Source organism: Coregonus clupeaformis, unplaced genomic scaffold, assembly GCF_020615455.1.
Source record: "Coregonus clupeaformis isolate EN_2021a unplaced genomic scaffold, ASM2061545v1 scaf3203, whole genome shotgun sequence".
Classification (NCBI taxonomy): Eukaryota; Metazoa; Chordata; class Actinopteri; order Salmoniformes; family Salmonidae; genus Coregonus; species Coregonus clupeaformis.
Genome location: NW_025536657.1, coordinates 28,771 through 48,656, shown reverse-complemented (window position 1 = coordinate 48,656; position 19,886 = coordinate 28,771). Strand labels below are relative to the sequence as shown.

The window sequence follows — 19,886 nt, the reverse complement described above, 5'->3', positions numbered from 1 at the left end:
TAACCTGGAGTCAGCCTTTACATTACTAACCCCAAACTAACACCAACCTGGTCAGCCTTTTTACACTACTAACCCTAAACTAACATTAACCTGGTCAGCCTTTACATTACTAACCCTAAACTAACATTAACCTACGGTCAGCCTTTACATTACTAACCCTAAACTAACATTAACCCGTGCCTACATTACTAACCCTAAACTAACATTAACCTGGTAGCCTTTACATTACTAACCCTAAACTAACATTAACCCTGGTCAGCCTTTTACATTACTAACCCTAAACTAACATTAACCTGGTCAGCCTTTTACATTACTAACCCTAAACTAACATTAACCTGGTCAGCCTTTACATTACTAACCCTAAATAACATTAACCTGGTCAGCCTTTACATTACTAACCCTAAACTAACATTAACCTGGTCAGCCTTTACATTACTAACCCTAAACTAACATTAACCTGGTCAGCCTTTACATTACTAACCCTAAACTAACATTAAACTCTGGCAGCTTTTACATTACTAACCCTAAACTAACATACCTGTCAGCCTTTATTACTATTCCCTAAACTAACATTAACCGTGGTCAGCCTACATTACTAACCTAAATACATTAACCTGGTCAGCCTTTACATTACTAACCCTAAACTAACATTAACCTGGTCAGCCTTTTCATTACAACCCTAAACTAACATTAACCTGGTCAGCCTTACGAGATTACCAACCCTAAACTAACATTAACCTGGTCACCTTTACATACTAACCCTAAACTAACATTAATCCTGGTCAGCCTTTACACTACTAACCAAACTAACATTAACCTGGTCAGCCTTTACATTACTAACCCTAAACTAACATTAACCTGGTCAGCCTTTACATTACTAACCCTAAACTAACATTAACCTGGTCAGCCTTTACATTACTAACCCTAAACTAACATTAACCTGGTCAGCCTTTTACATTACTAACCTAAACTAACATTAACCTGGTCAGCCTTTACATTACTAACCCTAAACTAACATTAACCTGGTCAGCCTTTACATTACTAACCCTAAACTAACATTAACCTGGTCAGCCTTTACATTACTAACCCTAAACTAACATTAACCTGGTCAGCCTTTTACATTACTAACCCTAAATTAACATTAACCTGGTCAGCCTTTTACATTACTAACCCTAAACTAACATTAACCTGGTCAGCCTTTACAATACTAACCCTAAACTAACATTAACCTGGTCAGCCTTTACATTACTAACCCTAAACTAACATTAACCTGGTCAGCCTTTACATTACTAACCCTAAATTAACATTAACCTGGTCAGCCTTTACATTACTAACCCTAAACTAACATTAACCTGGTCAGCCTTTACATTACTAACCCTAAACTAACATTAACCTGGTCAGCCTTTACATTACTAACCCTAAACTAACATTAACCCAATCAGCCTTTTACATTACTAACCCTAAACTAACATTAACCTGGTCAGCCTTTACATTACTAACCCTAAACTAACATTAACCTGGTCAGCCTTTACATTACTAACCCTAAATTAACATTAACCTGGTCAGCCTTTTACATACTAACCCTAAACTAACATTAACCTGGTCAGCCTTTACATTACTAACCCTAAACTAACATTAACCTGGTCAGCCTTTACATTACTAACCCTAAATTAACATTAACCTGGTCAGCCTTTTACATTACTAACCCTAAACTAACATTAACCTGGTCAGCCTTACATTACTAACCCTAAACTAACATTAACCTGGTCAGCCTTTACATTACTAACCCTAAATTAACATTAACCTGGTCAGCCTTTTACATTACTAACCCTAAACTAACATTAACCTGGTCAGCCTTTACATTACTAACCCTAAACTAACATTAACCTGGTCAGCCTTTTACATTACTAACCCTAAACTAACATTAACCTGGTCAGCCCCTTTACATTACTAACCCTAAACTAACATTAACCTGGTCAGCCTTTACATTACTAACCCTAAACTAACATTAACGGTCAGCCTTTACATTACTAACCCTAAACTAACATTAACCTGGTCAGCCTTTACATTACTAACCCTAAACTAACATTAACCTGGTCAGCCTTTACATTACTAACCCTAAACTAACATTAACCTGGTCAGCCTTTACATTACTAACCCTAAACTAACATTAACCTGGTCAGCCTTTACATTACTAACCCTAAACTAACATTAACCTGGTCAGCCTTTACATTACTAACCCTAAACTAACATTAACCTGGTCAGCCTTTACATTACTAACCCTAAACTAACATTAACCTGGTCAGCCTTTACATTACTAACCCTAAACTAACATTAACCTGGTCAGCCTTTACATTACTAACCCTAAACTAACATTAACCTGGTCAGCCCCTTTACATTACTAACCCTAAACTAACACTAACCTGGTCAGCCTTTACATTACTAACCCTAAACTAACACTAACCTGGTCAGCCTTTACATTACTAACCCTAAACTAACATTAACCTGGTCAGCCTTTACATTACTAACCCTAAACTAACATTATACCTGGTCAGCCTTTACATTACTAACCCTAAACTAACATTAACCTGGTCAGCCTTTACATTACTAACCCTAAACTAACATTAACCTGGTCAGCCTTTTACATTACTAACCCTAAACTAACATTAACCTGGTCAGCCTTTACATTACTAACCCTAAACTAACATTAACCTGGTCAGCCTTTTACATTACTAACCCTAAAACTAACATTAACCTGGTCAGCCTTTTACATTACTAACCCTAAACTAACATTAACCAGGTCAGCCTTTACATTACTAACCCTAAACTAACATTAACCTGGTCAAGCCTTTACATTACTAACCCTAAACTAACATTAACCTGGTCAGCCTTTACATTACTAACCCTAAACTAACATTAACCTGGTCAGCCTTTACATTACTAACCCTAAACTAACATTAACCTGGTCAGTCTTTTTACATTACTAACCCCTAAACTAACATTAACCTGGTCAGCCTTTACATTACTAACCCTAAACTAACATTAACCTGGTCAGTCTTTACATTACTAACCCTAAACTAACATTAACCTGGTCAGCCTTTACATTACTAACCCTAAACTAACATTAACCTGGTCAGCCTTTTACATTATTAACCCTAAACTAACATTAACCTGGTCAGCCTTTTACATTACTAACCCTAAACTAACATTAACCTGGTCAACCTTTACATTACTAACCCTAAACTAACATTAACCTGGTCAGCCTTTACATTACTAACCCTAAACTAACATTAACCTGGTCAGTCTTTACATTACTAACCCTAAACTAACATTAACCTGGTCAGCCTTTACATTACTAACCCTAAACTAACATTAACCTGGTCAGCCTTTACATTACTAACCCTAAACTAACATTAACCTGGTCAGCCTTTACACTACTATCATTATGCCTGTGGAATATGGACAGTTTCTACATCCAATACCACAATAACCCAAAACCATGTGTGTGTCCCCTCCTCCAGGCCAGGAGTGTGGTATCCACTCTCAACAGAAGTGCTATCCTCTGGCCTTCGGCGTCCCTGCAGCCCTGATGGTGGTGGCTCTCAGTGAGTACTGTTACCCTCGTTTCCTAACCCTGACCTCGTTTACACTTCATGGAGTTGCTTCCTTCCTAACATTCATCAGTATTGATCTGAACTCTGTCTGTCTGTCCACTGTATCTCATCTATGACTCTCTGTTTAGTTAACAGAGGCGGATGTCTCTCTGTGTTTCCACAGTCGTGTTCATCGTTGGCAGTGGCATGTACAACAAGACTGCTCCTAAAGGCAACATTATGCTGGAGGTCTGCAAGTGCATCGGGGTAAGACAGTCTATTAACATAGACAGTAAGGGGTAAGACAGTCTATTAACATCCAGACAGTAAGGGGGTAAGACAGTCTATTAACATCCAGACAGTAAGGGATTAGACAGTCTATTAACATACAGACAGTAAGGGATTAGACAGTCTATTAACATCCAGACAGTAAGGGGGTAAGACAGTCTATTAACATCCAGACAGTAAGGGGGTAAGACAGTCTATTAACATCCAGACAGTAAGGGGGTAAGACAGTCTATTAACATCCAGACAGTAAGGGGGGTAAGACAGTCTATTAACATACAGACAGTAAGGGGATTAGACAGTCTATTAACATACAGACAGTAAGGGGTTAAGACAGTCTATTAACATCCAGACAGTAAGGGGGGTAAGACAGTCTATTAACATCCAGACAGTAAGGGGGTAAGATAGTCTATTAACATCCAGACAGTAAGGGGGTAAGACAGTCTATTAACATCCAGACAGTCAGGGGGTAAGACAGTCTATTAACATCCAGACAGTAAGGGGGTAAGACAGTCTAATAACATCCAGACAGTAAGGGATTAGACAGTCTATTAACATACAGACAGTAAGGGATTAGACAGTCTATTAACATACAGACAGTAAGGGATTAGACAGTCTATTAACATACAGACAGTAAGGGATTAGACAGTCTAATAACATCCAGACAGTAAGGGGGGTAAGACAGTCTATTAACATACAGACAGTAAGGGGGTAAGACAGTCTATTAACATCCAGACAGTAAGGGGATTAGACAGTCTATTAACATACAGACAGTAAGGGATTAGACAGTCTATTAACATCCAGACAGTAAGGGGGTAAGACAGTCTATTAACATCCAGACAGTAAGGGGGTAAGACAGTCTATTAACATCCAGACAGTAAGGGGGTAAGACAGTCTATTAACATCCAGACAGTAAGGGGGTAAGACAGTCTATTAACATCCAGACAGTAAGGGGGTTAGACAGTCTATTAACATCCAGACAGTAAGGGGAGTAGACAGTCTATTAACATCCAGACAGTAAGGGGTAAGACAGTCTATTAACATCCAGACAGTAAGGGGGGTAAGACAGTCTATTAACATCCAGACAGTAAGGGGGGTAAGACAGTCTATTAACATCCAGACAGTAAGGGGTAAGACAGTCTATTAACATCCAGACAGTAAGGGGTTAAGACAGTCTATTAACATCCAGACAGTAAGGGGTTAAGACAGTCTAATAACATCCAGACAGTAAGGGGGTAAGACAGTCTATTAACATCCAGACAGTAAGGGGGGTAAGACAGTCTATTAACATACAGACAGTAAGGGGGTAAGACAGTCTATTAACATCCAGACAGTAAGGGGGTAAGACAGTCTATTAACATCCAGACAGTAAGGGGTAAGACAGTCTATTAACATCCAGACAGTAAGGGGGTAAGACAGTCTATTAACATCCAGACAGTAAGGGGGTAAGACAGTCTATTAACATCCAGACAGTAAGGGGGTAAGACAGTCTATTAACATCCAGACAGTCAGGGATTAGACAGTCTATTAACATCCAGACAGTAAGGGGGTAAGACAGTCTATTAACATCCAGACAGTAAGGGGGTAAGACAGTCTATTAACATCCAGACAGTAAGGGGTAAGACAGTCTATTAACATCCAGACAGTAAGGGGGTAAGACAGTCTATTAACATCCAGACAGTAAGGGGGTAAGACAGTCTATTAACATCCAGACAGTAAGGGGGTAAGACAGTCTATTAACATCCAGACAGTAAGGGGGTAAGACAGTCTATAAACATCCAGACAGTAAGGGGGTAAGACAGTCTATTAACATCCAGACAGTAAGGGGGTAAGACAGTCTATTAACATCCAGACAGTAAGGGGGTAAGACAGTCTATTAACATCCAGACAGTAAGGGGGTAAGACAGTCTATTAACATCCAGACAGTAAGGGGGTAAGACAGTCTATTAACATCCAGACAGTAAGGGGGGTAAGACAGTCTATTAACATCCAGACAGTAAGGGGGTAAGACAGTCTATTAACATCCAGACAGTAAGGGGTAAGACAGTCTATTAACATCCAGACAGTAAGGGGGTAAGACAGTCTATTAACATCCAGACAGTAAGGGGGTAAGACAGTCTATAAACATCCAGACAGTAAGGGGGTAAGACAGTCTATTAACATCCAGACAGTAAGGGGGTAAGACAGTCTATTAACATCCAGACAGTAAGGGGGTAAGACAGTCTATTAACATCCAGACAGTAAGGGGTAAGACAGTCTATTAACATCCAGACAGTAAGGGGGTAAGACAGTCTAATAACATCCAGACAGTAAGGGGGTTAGACAGTCTATTAACATCCAGACAGTAAGGGGGTAAGACAGTCTATTAACATCCAGACAGTAAGGGGTAAGACAGTCTATTAACATCCAGACAGTAAGGGGGTAAGACAGTCTATTAACATCCAGACAGTAAGGGGGTAAGACAGTCTATTAACATCCAGACAGTAAGGGGGTAAGACAGTCTATTAACATCCAGACAGTAAGGGGGTAAGACAGTCTATTAACATCCAGACAGTAAGGGGGTAAGACAGTCTATTAACATCCAGACAGTAAGGGGGTAAGACAGTCTATTAATATCCAGACAGTAAGGGGTAAGACAGTCTAATAACATCCAGACAGTAAGGGGTAAGACAGTCTATTAACATCCAGACAGTAAGTGGGTAAGACAGTCTATTAACATCCAGACAGTAAGGGGGTAAGACAGTCTATTAACATCCAGACAGTAAGGGGGTAAGACAGTCTATTAACATCCAGACAGTAAGGGGGTTAAGACAGTCTAATAACATCCAGACAGTAAGGGTAAGACAGTCTATTAACATCCAGACAGTAAGGGGGTAAGACAGTCTATTAACATCCAGACAGTAAGGGGTTAGACAGTCTATTAACATCCAGACAGTAAGGGGGTAAGACAGTCTATTAACATCCAGACAGTAAGGGGATTAGACAGTCTATTAACATCCAGACAGTAAGGGGTAAGACAGTCTATTAACATCCAGACAGTAAGGGGTAAGACAGTCTATTAACATCCAGACAGTAAGGGGGTTAGACAGTCTATTAACATCCAGACAGTAAGGGGATAAGACAGTCTAATAACATCCAGACAGTAAGGGGGTAAGACAGTCTATTAACATACAGACAGTAAGGGGGTAAGACAGTCTATTAACATCCAGACAGTAAGGGGGATTAGACAGTCTATTAACATCCAGACAGTAAGGGGGTTAGACAGTCTATTAACATCCAGACAGTAAGGGGTTAAGACAGTCTATTAACATCCAGACAGTAAGGGGGTAAGACAGTCTATTAACATCCAGACAGTAAGGGGTTAAGACAGTCTATTAACATCCAGACAGTAAGGGGGTAAGACAGTCTATTAACATCCAGACAGTAAGGGGTTAAGACAGTCTATTAACATCCAGACAGTAAGGGGGTTAGACAGTCTATTAACATCCAGACAGTAAGGGGGTAAGACAGTCTATTAACATACAGACAGTAAGGGATTAGACAGTCTATTAACATCCAGACAGTAAGGGGGTAAGACAGTCTATTAACATACAGACAGTAAGGGGGTAAGACAGTCTATTAACATCCAGACAGTAAGGGGGTAAGACAGTCTATTAACATCCAGACAGTAAGGGGGTAAGACAGTCTATTAACATCCAGACAGTAAGGGGTTAAGACAGTCTATTAACATCCAGACAGTAAGGGGTAAGACAGTCTATTAACATAAAGACAGTAAGGGGTAAGACAGTCTATTAACATCCAGACAGTAAGGGGGTTAGACAGTCTATTAACATACAGACAGTAAGGGGTAAGACAGTCTAATAACATAAAGACAGTAAGGGGGTAAGACAGTCTATTAACATCCAGACAGTAAGGGGGTAAGACAGTCTATTAACATCCAGACAGTAAGGGGGTAAGACAGTCTATTAACATCCAGACAGTAAGGGGGTAAGACAGTCTATTAACATCCAGACAGTAAGGGGGTAAGACAGTCTATTAACATCCAGACAGTAAGGGGGTAAGACAGTCTAATAACATCCAGACAGTAAGGGATTAGACAGTCTATTAACATCCAGACAGTAAGGGATTAGACAGTCTATTAACATCCAGACAGTAAGGGATTAGACAGTCTAATAACATAAAGACAGTAAGGGGGTAAGACAGTCTATTAACATCCAGACAGTAAGGGGGTAAGACAGTATATTAACATAAAGACAGTAAGGGGGTAAGACAGTCTATTAACATCCAGACAGTAAGGGGGTAAGACAGTCTATTAACATCCAGACAGTAAGGGGGTAAGACAGTCTATTAACATCCAGACAGTAAGGGGGTAAGACAGTCTATTAACATACAGACAGTAAGGGGGTAAGACAGTCTATTAACATCCAGACAGTAAGGGGGTAAGACAGTCTATTAACATCCAGACAGTAAGGGGGTAAGACAGTCTATTAACATCCAGACAGTAAGGGGGTAAGACAGTCTATTAACATCCAGACAGTAAGGGGGTAAGACAGTCTATTAACATAAAGACAGTAAGGGGGTAAGACAGTCTATTAACATCCAGACAGTAAGGGATTAGACAGTCTATTAACATACAGACAGTAAGGGGGTAAGACAGTCTAATAACATAAAGACAGTAAGGGGGTAAGACAGTCTATTAACATCCAGACAGTAAGGGGGTAAGACAGTCTATTAACATCCAGACAGTAAGGGGGTAAGACAGTCTATTAACATCCAGACAGTAAGGGGGTAAGACAGTCTATTAACATCAATCAATCAATCAATCAATTTTATTTTATATAGCCCTTCTTACATCAGCTAATATCTCGAAGTGCTGTACAGAAACCCAGCCTAAAACCCCAAACAGCTAGTAATGCAGGTGTAGAAGCACGGTGGCTAGGAAAACTCCCTAGAAAGGCGAAAACCTAGGAAGAAACCCAGAGAGGAACCAGGCTATGAGGGGTGGCCAGTCCTCTTCTGGCTGTGCCGGGTGAAGATTATAACAGAACCATGCCAAGATGTTCAAAAATGTTCATAAGTGACAAGCATGGTCAAATAATAATCAGGAATAAATCTCAGTTGGCTTTTTCATAGCCGATCATTAAGAGTTGAAAACAGCAGGTCTGGGACAGGTAGGGGGTTCCATAACCGCAGGCAGAACAGTTGAAACTGGAATAGCAGCAAGGCCAGGCGGACTGGGGACAGCAAGGAGTCACCACGGCCGGTAGTCCCGACGATGGTCCTAGGTGCTCAGGTCTCTCAGTTGGCTTTTCAGAGCCGATCATTAAGAGTTGAAAACAGCAGGTCTGGGACAGGTAGGGGGTTTCGTAACCGCAGGCAGAACAGTTGAAACTGGAATAGCAGCAAGGCCAGGCGGACTGGGGACAGCAAGGTGTCATCATGCCCGGTAGTCCTGACGTATGGTCCTAGGGCTCAGGTTCTCAGAGAGAAAGAGAGAACGAGAGAATTAGAGAGAGAGCATACTTAAATTCACACAGGACACTGGATAAGACAGGAGAAGTACTCCAGGTATAACCAACTAACCCCAGCCCCCGACACATAAACTACTGCAGCATAAATACTGGAGGCTGAGACAGGAGCGGTCCGGGAGACACTGTGGCCCCATCCGAAGAAACCCCGGACAGGGCCAAACAGGAAGGATATAACCCCACCCACTCTGCCAAAGCACAGCCCCCGCACCACTAGAGGGATATCCTCAACCACCAACTTACAATCCTGAGACAAGGCCGAGTATAGCCCACAGAGGTCTCCACCACAGCACAAACCAAGGGGGGGGGGCGCCAACCCAGACAGGAAGATCACGTCAGTAACTCAACCCACTCAAGTGACGCACCCCTCCCAGGGACGGCATGAAAGAGCACCAGCAAGCCAGTGACTCAGCCCCTGCAACAGGGTTAGAGGCAGAGAACCCCAGTGGAGAGGGGAACCGGCCCGGCAGAGACAGCAAGGGCTGTTCGTTGCTCCAGAGCCTTTCCGTTCACCTTCACACTCCTGGGCCTACACTCAATCATATGACCTACTGAAGAGATAAGTCTTCAGTAAAGACTTAAAGGTTGAGACCGAGTCTGCGTCTCTCACATGGGTAGGCAGACTGTTCCATAAAAATGGAGATCTATAGGAGAAAGCCCCTGCCTCCCGCTGTTTGCTTAGAAATTCTAGGGACAATTAGGAGGCCTGCCTTGTGACCGTAGCGCATGTATTGGTATGTACGGCAGGACCAACTCGGAAAGATAGGTAGGAGCAAGCCCATGTAACGCTTTATAGGTTAACAGTAAAACCTTGAAATCAGCCCTTGCCTTAACAGGAAGCCAGTGTAGGGAAGCTAGCACTGGAGTAATATGATCAAATTTCTTGGTTCTAGTCAGGATTCTAGCAGCCGTATTTAGCACTAACTGAAGTTTATTTAGTGCTTTATCCGGGTAGCCGGAAAATAGAGCATTGCAGTAGCCTAACCTAGAAGTAACAAATGCATGGATTAATTTTTCTGCATCATTTTTGGACAGAAAATGTCTGATTTTTGCAATGTTACGTAGATGGAAAAAGCTGTCCTTGAAACAGTCTTGATATGTTCGTCAAAAGAGAGATCAGGGTCAAGAGTAACGCCGAGGTCCTTCACAGTTTTATTTGAGACGACTTTACAACCATCAAGATGAATTGTCAGATTTAACAGAAGATCTCTTTGTTTCTTGGGACCTAGAACAAGCATCTCTGTTTTGTCCGAGTTTAAAAGTAAAAAGTTTTCAGCCATCCACTTCCTTATGTCTGAAACACAGGCTTCTAAGCGAGGGCAATTTTGGGGGCTTCACCATGTTTCATTGAAATGTACAGCTGTGTGTCATCCGCATAGCAGTGAAAGTTAACATTATGTTTTCGAATAACATCCCCAAGAGGTAAAATATATAGTGAAAACAATAGTGGTCCTAAAACGGAACCTTGAGGAACACCGAAATGTACAGTTGATTTGTCGGAGGACAGACCATTCACAGAGACAAACTGATATCTTTCCGACAGGTAAGATCTAAACCAGGCCAGAACTTGTCCGTGTAGACCAATTTGGGTTTCCAGTCTCTCCAAAAGAATGTGGTGATCGATGGTGTCAAAGGCAGCACTAAGGTCTAGTAGCACGAGGACAGATGCAGAGCCTCGGTCTGACGCCATTAAAAGGTCATTTACCACCTTCACAAGTGCAGTCTCAGTGCTATGATGGGGTCTAAAACCAGACTGAAGCATTTCGTACACATTGTTTGTCTTCAGAAAGGCAGTGAGTTGCTGCGCAACAGCTTTTTCTAAAATTTTTGAGAGGAATGGAAGATTCGATATAGGCCGATAGTTTTTTATATTTTCCGGGTCAAGGTTTGGCTTTTTCAAGAGAGGCTTTATCACTGCCACTTTTAGTGAGTTTGGTACACATCCGGTGGATAGAGAGCTGTTTATTATGTTCAACATAGGAGGGCCAAGCACAGGAAGCAGCTCCTTCAGCAGTTTAGTAGGAATAGGATCCAGTATGCAGCTTGAAGGTTTAGAGGCCATGATTATTTTCATCATTGTGTCAAGAGATATAGTACTAAAACACTTAAGTGTCTCTCCCGATCCCAGGCCCTCGCAGAGCTGTGCAGATCCAGGACAGCTAAGCCCTGGAGGAATACGCAGATTCAAAGAGGAGTCCGTAATTTGCTTTCTAATGGTCATGATCTTTTCCTCAAAGAAGTTCATGAATTTATTACTGCTGAAGTGAAAGCCATCCTCTCTTGGGGAATGCTGCTTTTTAGTTAGCTTTGCAACAGTATCAAAAATAAATTTTGGATTATTCTTATTTTCCTCGATTAAGTTGGAAAAGTAGGATGATCGAGCAGCAGTGAGGGCTCTTCGGTACTGCACGGTACTGTCTTTCCAAGCTAGTCGGAAGACTTCCAGTTTGGTGTGGCGCCATTTCCGTTCCAATTTCCTGGAAGCTTGCTTCAAAGCTCGGGTATTTTCTGTATACCAGGGAGCTAGTTTCTTATGACAAATGTTTTTCGTTTTAGGGGTGCAACTGCATCTAGGGTATTGCGCAAGGTTAAATTGAGTTCCTCAGTTAAGTGGTTAACTGATTTTTGTCCTCTGACGTCCTTGGGTAGGCCGAAGGAGTCTGGAAGGGCATCAAGGAATTTTTGTGTTGTCTGAGAATTTATAGCACGACTTTTGATGCTCCTTGGTTGGGGTCTGAGCAGATTATTTGTTGCGATTGCAAACGTAATAAAATGGTGGTCCGATAGTCCAGGATTTTGTGGAAAAACATTAAGATCTACAACATTTATTCCATGGGACAAAACTAGGTCCAGAGTATGACTGTGGCAGTGAGTAGGTCCAGAGACATGTTGGACAAAACCCACTGAGTCGATGATGGCTCCGAAAGACTTTTGGAGTGGGTCTGTGGACTTCTCCATGTGAATATTAAAATCACCAAAAATTAGAATATGATCTGCTATGACTACAAGGTCTGATAGGAATTCAGGAAACTCAGAGAGGAACGCTGTATATGGCCCAGGAGGCCTGTAAACAGTAGCTATAAAAAGTGATTGAGTAGGCTGCATAGATTTCATGACTAGAAGCTCAAAAGATGAAAACGCCATTTTTTTTTTTTGTAAATTGAAATTTGCTATCGTAAATGTTAGCAACACCTCCGCCTTTGCGGGATGCACGGGGAATATGGTCACTAGTGTAACCAGGAGGTGAGGCCTCATTTAACACAGCAAATTCATCAGGCTTAAGCCATGTTTCAGTCAGGCCAATCACATCAAGATTATGATCAGTGATTAGTTCATTGACTATGACTGCCTTTGAAGTGAGGGATCTAACATTAAGTAACCCTATTTTGAGATGTGAGGTATCACGATCTCTTTCAATAATGGCAGGAATGGAGGAGGTCTTTATCCTAATAAGATTGCTAGGGTGAACACCGCCATGTTTAGTTTTGCCCAACCTAGGTCGAGGCACAGACACAGTCTCAATGGGTATGGCTGAGCTGACTACACTGACTATGCTATTGGCAGACTCCACTAAGCTGGCAGGTTGGCTAACAGCCTGCTGCCTGGCCTGCACCCTATTTCACTGTGGGGCTAGAGGAGTTAGAGCCCTATCTATGTTGGTAGATAAGAGGAGAGCACCCCTCCAGCTAGGATGGAGTCCGTCACTCCTCAGCAGGTCAGGCTTGGTCCTGTTTGTGGGTGAGTCCCAGAAAGAGGGCCAATTATCCACAAATGTTATCTTTTGGGAGGGGCAGAAAACAGTTTTCAACCAGCGATTGAGTGCTGAGACTCTGCTGTAGAGCTCGTCACTTCCCCTAACTGGGAGGGGGCCAGAGACAATTACTCGATGCCGACACATCTTTCTAGCTGATTTACAAGCTGAAGCTATGTTGCACTTGGTGACCTCTGACTGTTTCATCCTAACATCGTTGGTGCCGACGTGGATAACAATATCTCTATACTCTCTACACTCGCCAGTTTTAGCTTTAGCCAGCACCATCTTTAGATTAGCCTTAACGTCGGTAGCCCTGCCCCCTGGTAAACAGTGTATGATCGCTGGGTGATTCGCTTTTAAGTCTAATACTGCGGGTAATGGAGTCGCCAATGACTAGGGTTTTCAATTTGTCAGAGCTAATGGTGGGAGCCTTCGGCGTCTCAGACCCCGTAACGGGAGGAGTAGAGACAAGAGAAGACTCAGACTCAGACTCCGACTCGCTACATAATGGGGAAAACCGGTTGAAGGTTTCTGTCGGCTGAATGAGCGACACCGGTTGAGCATTCCAACAGTATTTCCCTCCAGAAGCCATGAGAAAGTTGTCCAGCTGCGGGGACTGTGCGGGGGATTTATACTAACGTTACTGTCTGTACTTACTGGTGGCACAGACGCTGTTTCTTCCTTTCCTACACTGAAATTACCCTTGCCTAACGATTGCGCCTGAAGCTGGGCTTGTAGCACAGCTATTCTCGCCGTAAGGCGATCGTTCTCCTGTATATTATGAGTACAGCGACTGCAATTAGAAGACATCATGTTAATGTTACTACTTAGCTTCGGCTGTTGAAGATGTTGACGAACCATGTCCAGATAAAGCGTCCGGAGTGAAAAAGTTGAATAAGGGAAAAAAAGTTGCGATGGAAAAAAGGAAAATAAAGTAAAATTGGCAGCTAAAACGCACAGGAAAATGACTCTTCTGTCTCGGGATAAAACGTCCGGGGTGAAAAAGTTTAACGAAAAAGATGAGTGAGGACAAAACTAAAAAGTTGGTAAATTTGTTGAACACAGAGATTGATTAAACGTTTATTAAAAGTAAAACGTGAATAGTTTGGCAGGTAGCCAAGTAGCAACAAACAGCACAGCAGCACGGAGACAATGCGGAAGCGAGACGGAAGTCACGTAATCAGTCTTGCACGTATACAATTTACTTCTCTCATTGACTTCTCAGACAGTCTATTAACATCCAGACAGTAAGGGGGTAAGACAGTCTATTAACATCCAGACAGTAAGGGGGTAAGACAGTCTATTAACATCCAGACAGTAAGGGGGTAAGACAGTCTATTAACATCCAGACAGTAAGGGGTAAGACAGTCTATAAACATCCAGACAGTAAGGGGGTAAGACAGTCTATTAACATCCAGACAGTAAGGGGGTAAGACAGTCTATTAACATCCAGACAGTAAGGGGGTAAGACAGTATATTAACATCCAGACAGTAAGGGGGTAAGACAGTCTAATAACATCCAGACAGTAAGGGGGTAAGACAGTCTATTAACATCCAGACAGTAAGGGGGTAAGACAGTCTATTAACATCCAGACAGTAAGGGGGTAAGACAGTCTATTAACATCCAGACAGTAAGGGGGTAAGACAGTCTATTAACATCCAGACAGTAAGGGGGGTAAGACAGTCTATTAACATCCAGACAGTAAGGGGGTAAGACAGTCTATTAACATCCAGACAGTAAGGGGGTAAGACAGTCTATTAACATCCAGACAGTAAGGGGGTAAGACAGTCTAATAACATCCAGACAGTAAGGGGGTAAGACAGTCTATTAACATCCAGACAGTAAGGGGGTAAGACAGTCTATTAACATCCAGACAGTAAGGGGGTAAGACAGTCTATTAACATCCAGACAGTAAGGGGGTAAGACAGTCTATTAACATCCAGACAGTAAGGGGGTAAGACAGTCTATTAACATCCAGACAGTAAGGGGGGTAAGACAGTCTATTAACATCCAGACAGTAAGGGGGTAAGACAGTCTATTAACATCCAGACAGTAAGGGGGTAAGACAGTCTATTAACATCCAGACAGTAAGGGGGTAAGACAGTCTATTAACATCCAGACAGTAAGGGGGTAAGACAGTCTAATAACATCCAGACAGTAAGGGATTAGACAGTCTATTAACATCCAGACAGTAAGGGGGTAAGACAGTCTATTAACATCCAGACAGTAAGGGATAAGACAGTCTATTAACATACAGACAGTAAGGGGGTAAGACAGTCTATTAACATCCAGACAGTAAGGGGTAAGACAGTCTATTAACATCCAGACAGTAAGGGGGTAAGACAGTCTATTAACATCCAGACAGTAAGGGGGTAAGACAGTCTATTAACATCCAGACAGTAAGGGGGTAAGACAGTCTATTAACATCCAGACAGTAAGGGGGTAAGACAGTCTATTAACATCCAGACAGTAAGGGGGTAAGACAGTCTATTAACATAAAGACAGTAAGTGGGTAAGACAGTCTATTAACATCCAGACAGTAAGGGGGTAAGACAGTCTATTAACATACAGACAGTAAGGGGGTAAGACAGTCTATTAACATCCAGACAGTAAGGGGGTAAGACAGTCTATTAACATCCAGACAGTAGGGGATTTCCAGAGTCATATCTTTCCATGTGAAACTCTCCATGATGTGAATGTCTGGTTTTGATCAGAGCTATTAAGTGTGTGTGTGTTCTATCTCTCCCCTCTAGTTTGCTATAAAGAACCGCTTCAGGCATCGCAGCAAGAAGTTCCCTAAGAGAGAACACTGGATGGACTGGGCCGATGAGAAATATGATGTAGGTCCATGTTCACTGTTCTATGGGAAAAACCAACACTACCAAAATAGCAGTTCATATAGCTGTTGAAAATTCAAGTCAACTGAAGGATGTTTACAATGCAGAGAACTCATTCATAAATCCTTCCTCTCTCCTCTTCCTCCTCCTTTACCTCCTCCACTTCCTCCTCCTCTCTCCTCATCTCCTCCTCTTCCTCTCTCCTCCTCCTCCTTCTCCTCTCTGCTCTCCTCCTTCTTCTCCTCTTCCTCCTCCTCTTCCTTTCTCCTCCTCCTCCTTCTCCTCTCTGCTCTCCTCCTCCTCTCTGCTCTCCTCCTCCTTTTCCTCCTCCTCCTCTTCCTCCTCCTCCTCCTCTTCCTCCTCCTCTTCCTCCTCATCTCCTCCTCTTCCTCTCTTTTTCTCCTTCTCTTCCTCTCATCCAGAAACTGCTGGTGGCCCAGGTGAAGATGGTGCTGAAGGTTCTGTTTCTCTACATCCCCCTTCCCATGTTCTGGACTCTGTTTGACCAACAGGTAAGAACCCTAACCCTAAACCCGTACATTTAATTAACACAATAAAAAAATCCCCTTCGAAATCTGTCAGTTTAAGATAGATATCTGTTTAAGCTAAATATATCTGTTTGAGCTAGAGAGATCTGTTTAAGCTAGGGATATCTGTTTAAGCTAAAGAGATCCGTTTAAAATAGAGATATCAGTTTAAGCTATAGAGATCTGTTTAAGATAGAGATATCTGTTTAAGCTATAGAGATCTGTTTAAGATAGAGAGATATGTTTATGCTATAGAGATCAGTTTAAACTAGAGAGATCAGTTTAAGTTAGAGATATCAGTTTAAGCTATAGAGATCTGTTTAAGATAGCGAGATCTGTTTAAGCTATAGAGATCTGTTTAAGATAGAGAGATATGTTTAAGCTAGAGATATCTGTTTAAACTAGAGATAACCGTTTAAGCTAGAGAGATCAGTTTAAAATAGAGAGATCCGTTTAAGCTAGAGATATCAGTTTAAGCTAGAGAGATCTGTTTAAGCTAGAGAGATCTGTTTAAGCTAGAGAGATTTGTTTACATTAGAGAGATCTGTTTAAGCTAGAGATATCAGTTTAAGATAGAGATATCAGTTTAAGATAGAGAGATATGTTTAAGCTAGAGAGATCTGTTTAAGCTAGAGAGATATGTTTAAGCTAGATATATCAGTTTAAGTTAGAGATATCAGTTTAAGCTATAGAGATCTGTTTAAGATAGCGAGATCTGTTTAAGCTATAGAGACCTGTTTAAGATAGAGAGATATGTTTAAGCTAGAGATATCTGTTTAAACTAGAGATAACCGTTTAAGCTAGAGAGATCAGTTTAAAATAGAGAGATCCGTTTAAAATAGAGAGATCCGTTTAAGCTAGAGATATCAGTTTAAGCTAGAGAGATCTGTTTAAGCTAGAGAGATCTGTTTAAGCTAGAGAGATCTGTTTACATTAGAGAGATCTGTTTAAGCTAGAGATATCAGTTTAAGATAGAGATATCAGTTTAAGATAGAGAGATATGTTTAAGCTAGAGAGATCTGTTTAAGCTAGATATATCAGTTTAAGCTAGAGAGATCTGTTTAAGCTAGAGAGATCTGTTTAAGTTACAGATATCTGTTTAAGCTAGAGAGATCTGTTTAAGTTACAGATATCAGTTTAAGCTAGAGATACTTTTTGCATTGGATGCGTCTCAATCCGATCATCCGCCGATGTTCAACATCTGCGGTGAAAGTTGGCAGAGCTAGAGCGCTGTTTGTCAGGCCATGAGACGCTTCGTCTGAAGGAAACCAATACTGGTTTGAAAAATGAATGGAAGTATTTGGTATTTGGTATTTTATTAGGATCCCCATTAGCTGTTGCAAAAGCAGCAGCTACTCTTCCTGGGGTCCAAAACATGAAACATGACATAATACAGAACGTTAATAGACAAGAACAGCTCAAGGACAGAACTACATACATTTTTTTTAAAGGCACACGTAGCCTACATATCAATACATATACATACACACAAACTATGAAATAGGGGAGAGGCGTTGTGCCGTGAGGTGTTGCTTTATCTGTTTTTTTAAACCAGGTTTGCTGTTTATTTGAGCAATATGAGATGGAATGGAGTTCCATACAATAATGGTTCTATATAACACTGTACGCTTTCTTGAATTTGTTCTGGATTTGTGGACTGTGAAAAGACCCTGGTGGCATGTCTGGTGGGGTAAGTGTGTGTGTCAGAGCTGTGTGTAAGTTGACTATGCAAACAATTTGGGATTTTCAACACAATGTTTCTTATAAAAAGAAAAAGTGATGTAGTCAGTCTCTCTTCAACTCTTAGCTAAGAGAGACTGGCATACATAGTATTTATATCAGCCCTCTGATTACAGTGAAGAGCAAGACGTGCCGCTCTGTTCTGGGCCAGATGCAGCTTAACTAGGTCTTTCCTTGCAGCACTGGACCACACGACTGGACAATAATCAAGATAAGACAAAACTAGAGCCTGCAGGACTTGCTTTGTGGAGTGTGGTGTCAAAAAGCAGAGCATCTCTTTATTACGGACAGATCTTTCCCCATCTTTGCAATCATTGAATCTATATGTTTTGACCATGATAGTTTACAATCTAAGGTAACGCCAAATAATTGCATTAAAGAAAAACGTTTGAGTTCTATTAGATAGATAGCTCTGAATCCACGATATGGCAGAGGTTGAAAAGCCATAACACATAAGTTTTTCAACAACAGGTTATGGTCAATAATATCAAAGGCTGCACTGAAATCTAACAGTACAGCTCCCACAATCTTCTTATCAATTTCTTATCAATTTCAATCAGTCATTTGTGTCAGTGCAGTACATGTTGAGTGCCCTTCCCTATAAGCATGCTGAAAGTCTGTTGTTAATTTGTTTACAGAGAAATAGCATTGTATTTGGTCAAACACAATTTTTTCCAACATTTTGCTAAGAGCTGGCAGCAAGCTGATAGGTCTGCTGTTAGAACCAGTAAAGGCTGCTTTACCATTCTTGGGTAGCAGAATTACTTTGGCTTCCCTCCAGGCCTGAGGACAGAGTTTCCTCTAGGCTCAGATTAAAGATAGGACAGACAGGAGTGGCTATAGAGTCAGCTACCATCCTCAGTAGCTTTCCATTGTCACGAACGTTGAGAGACGGGTCGGACCAAGGTGCAGCGTGCAAAGCGTACATGTTTATTAACTAAATAAACATACAACAAAACAAGAAACAACGTAACGTGAAGTCCAAAGGGCTATACACACCAACCTGACAGGAACAACATCCCACAATACACACCAGACTAACAGGAACAAGATCCCACAATACACACTATACACACACCAGACTAACAGGAACAACATCCCACAATACACACTATACACACACCAGACTAACAGGAACAAGATCCCACAATACACACTATACACACACCAGACTAACAGGAACAAGATCCCACAATACACACTATACACACACCAGACTAACAGGAACAGGATCCCACAATACACACTATACACACACCAGACTAACAGGAACAGGATCCCACAATACACACTATACACACACCAGACTAACAGGAACAAGATCCCACAATACACACTATACACACACCAGACTAACAGGAACAAGATCCCACAATACACACTATACACACACCAGACTAACAGGAACAGGATCCCACAATACACACTCACTCCAGACTAACAGGAACAAGATCCCACTATACACACTATACACACACCAGACTAACAGGAACAACATCCCACAATACACACTATACACACACCAGACTAACAGGAACAGGATCCCACAATACACACTATACACACACCAGACTAACAGGAACAGGATCCCACAATACACAGCAGCAGGGCTATACACACA

The 19,886-nt window shown here is 41.6% G+C and overlaps 1 protein-coding gene across 1 annotated transcript; it reads left to right on the top strand.

Annotated features, from left to right (window-relative positions):
- Window positions 1-3,499: 3,499 nt before the first annotated feature.
- On the top strand, window positions 3,500-16,510 carry LOC123489694 (solute carrier family 15 member 1-like; the record flags this gene model as incomplete). Its single annotated transcript, XM_045220134.1, has 4 exons — window positions 3,500-3,605; window positions 3,778-3,860; window positions 15,915-16,001; window positions 16,421-16,510. Coding segments are annotated over exons 1-4 (366 nt in total), but the record flags the coding sequence as incomplete, so codon positions are not given.
- Between the last annotated feature and the right edge of the window lie 3,376 nt (window positions 16,511-19,886).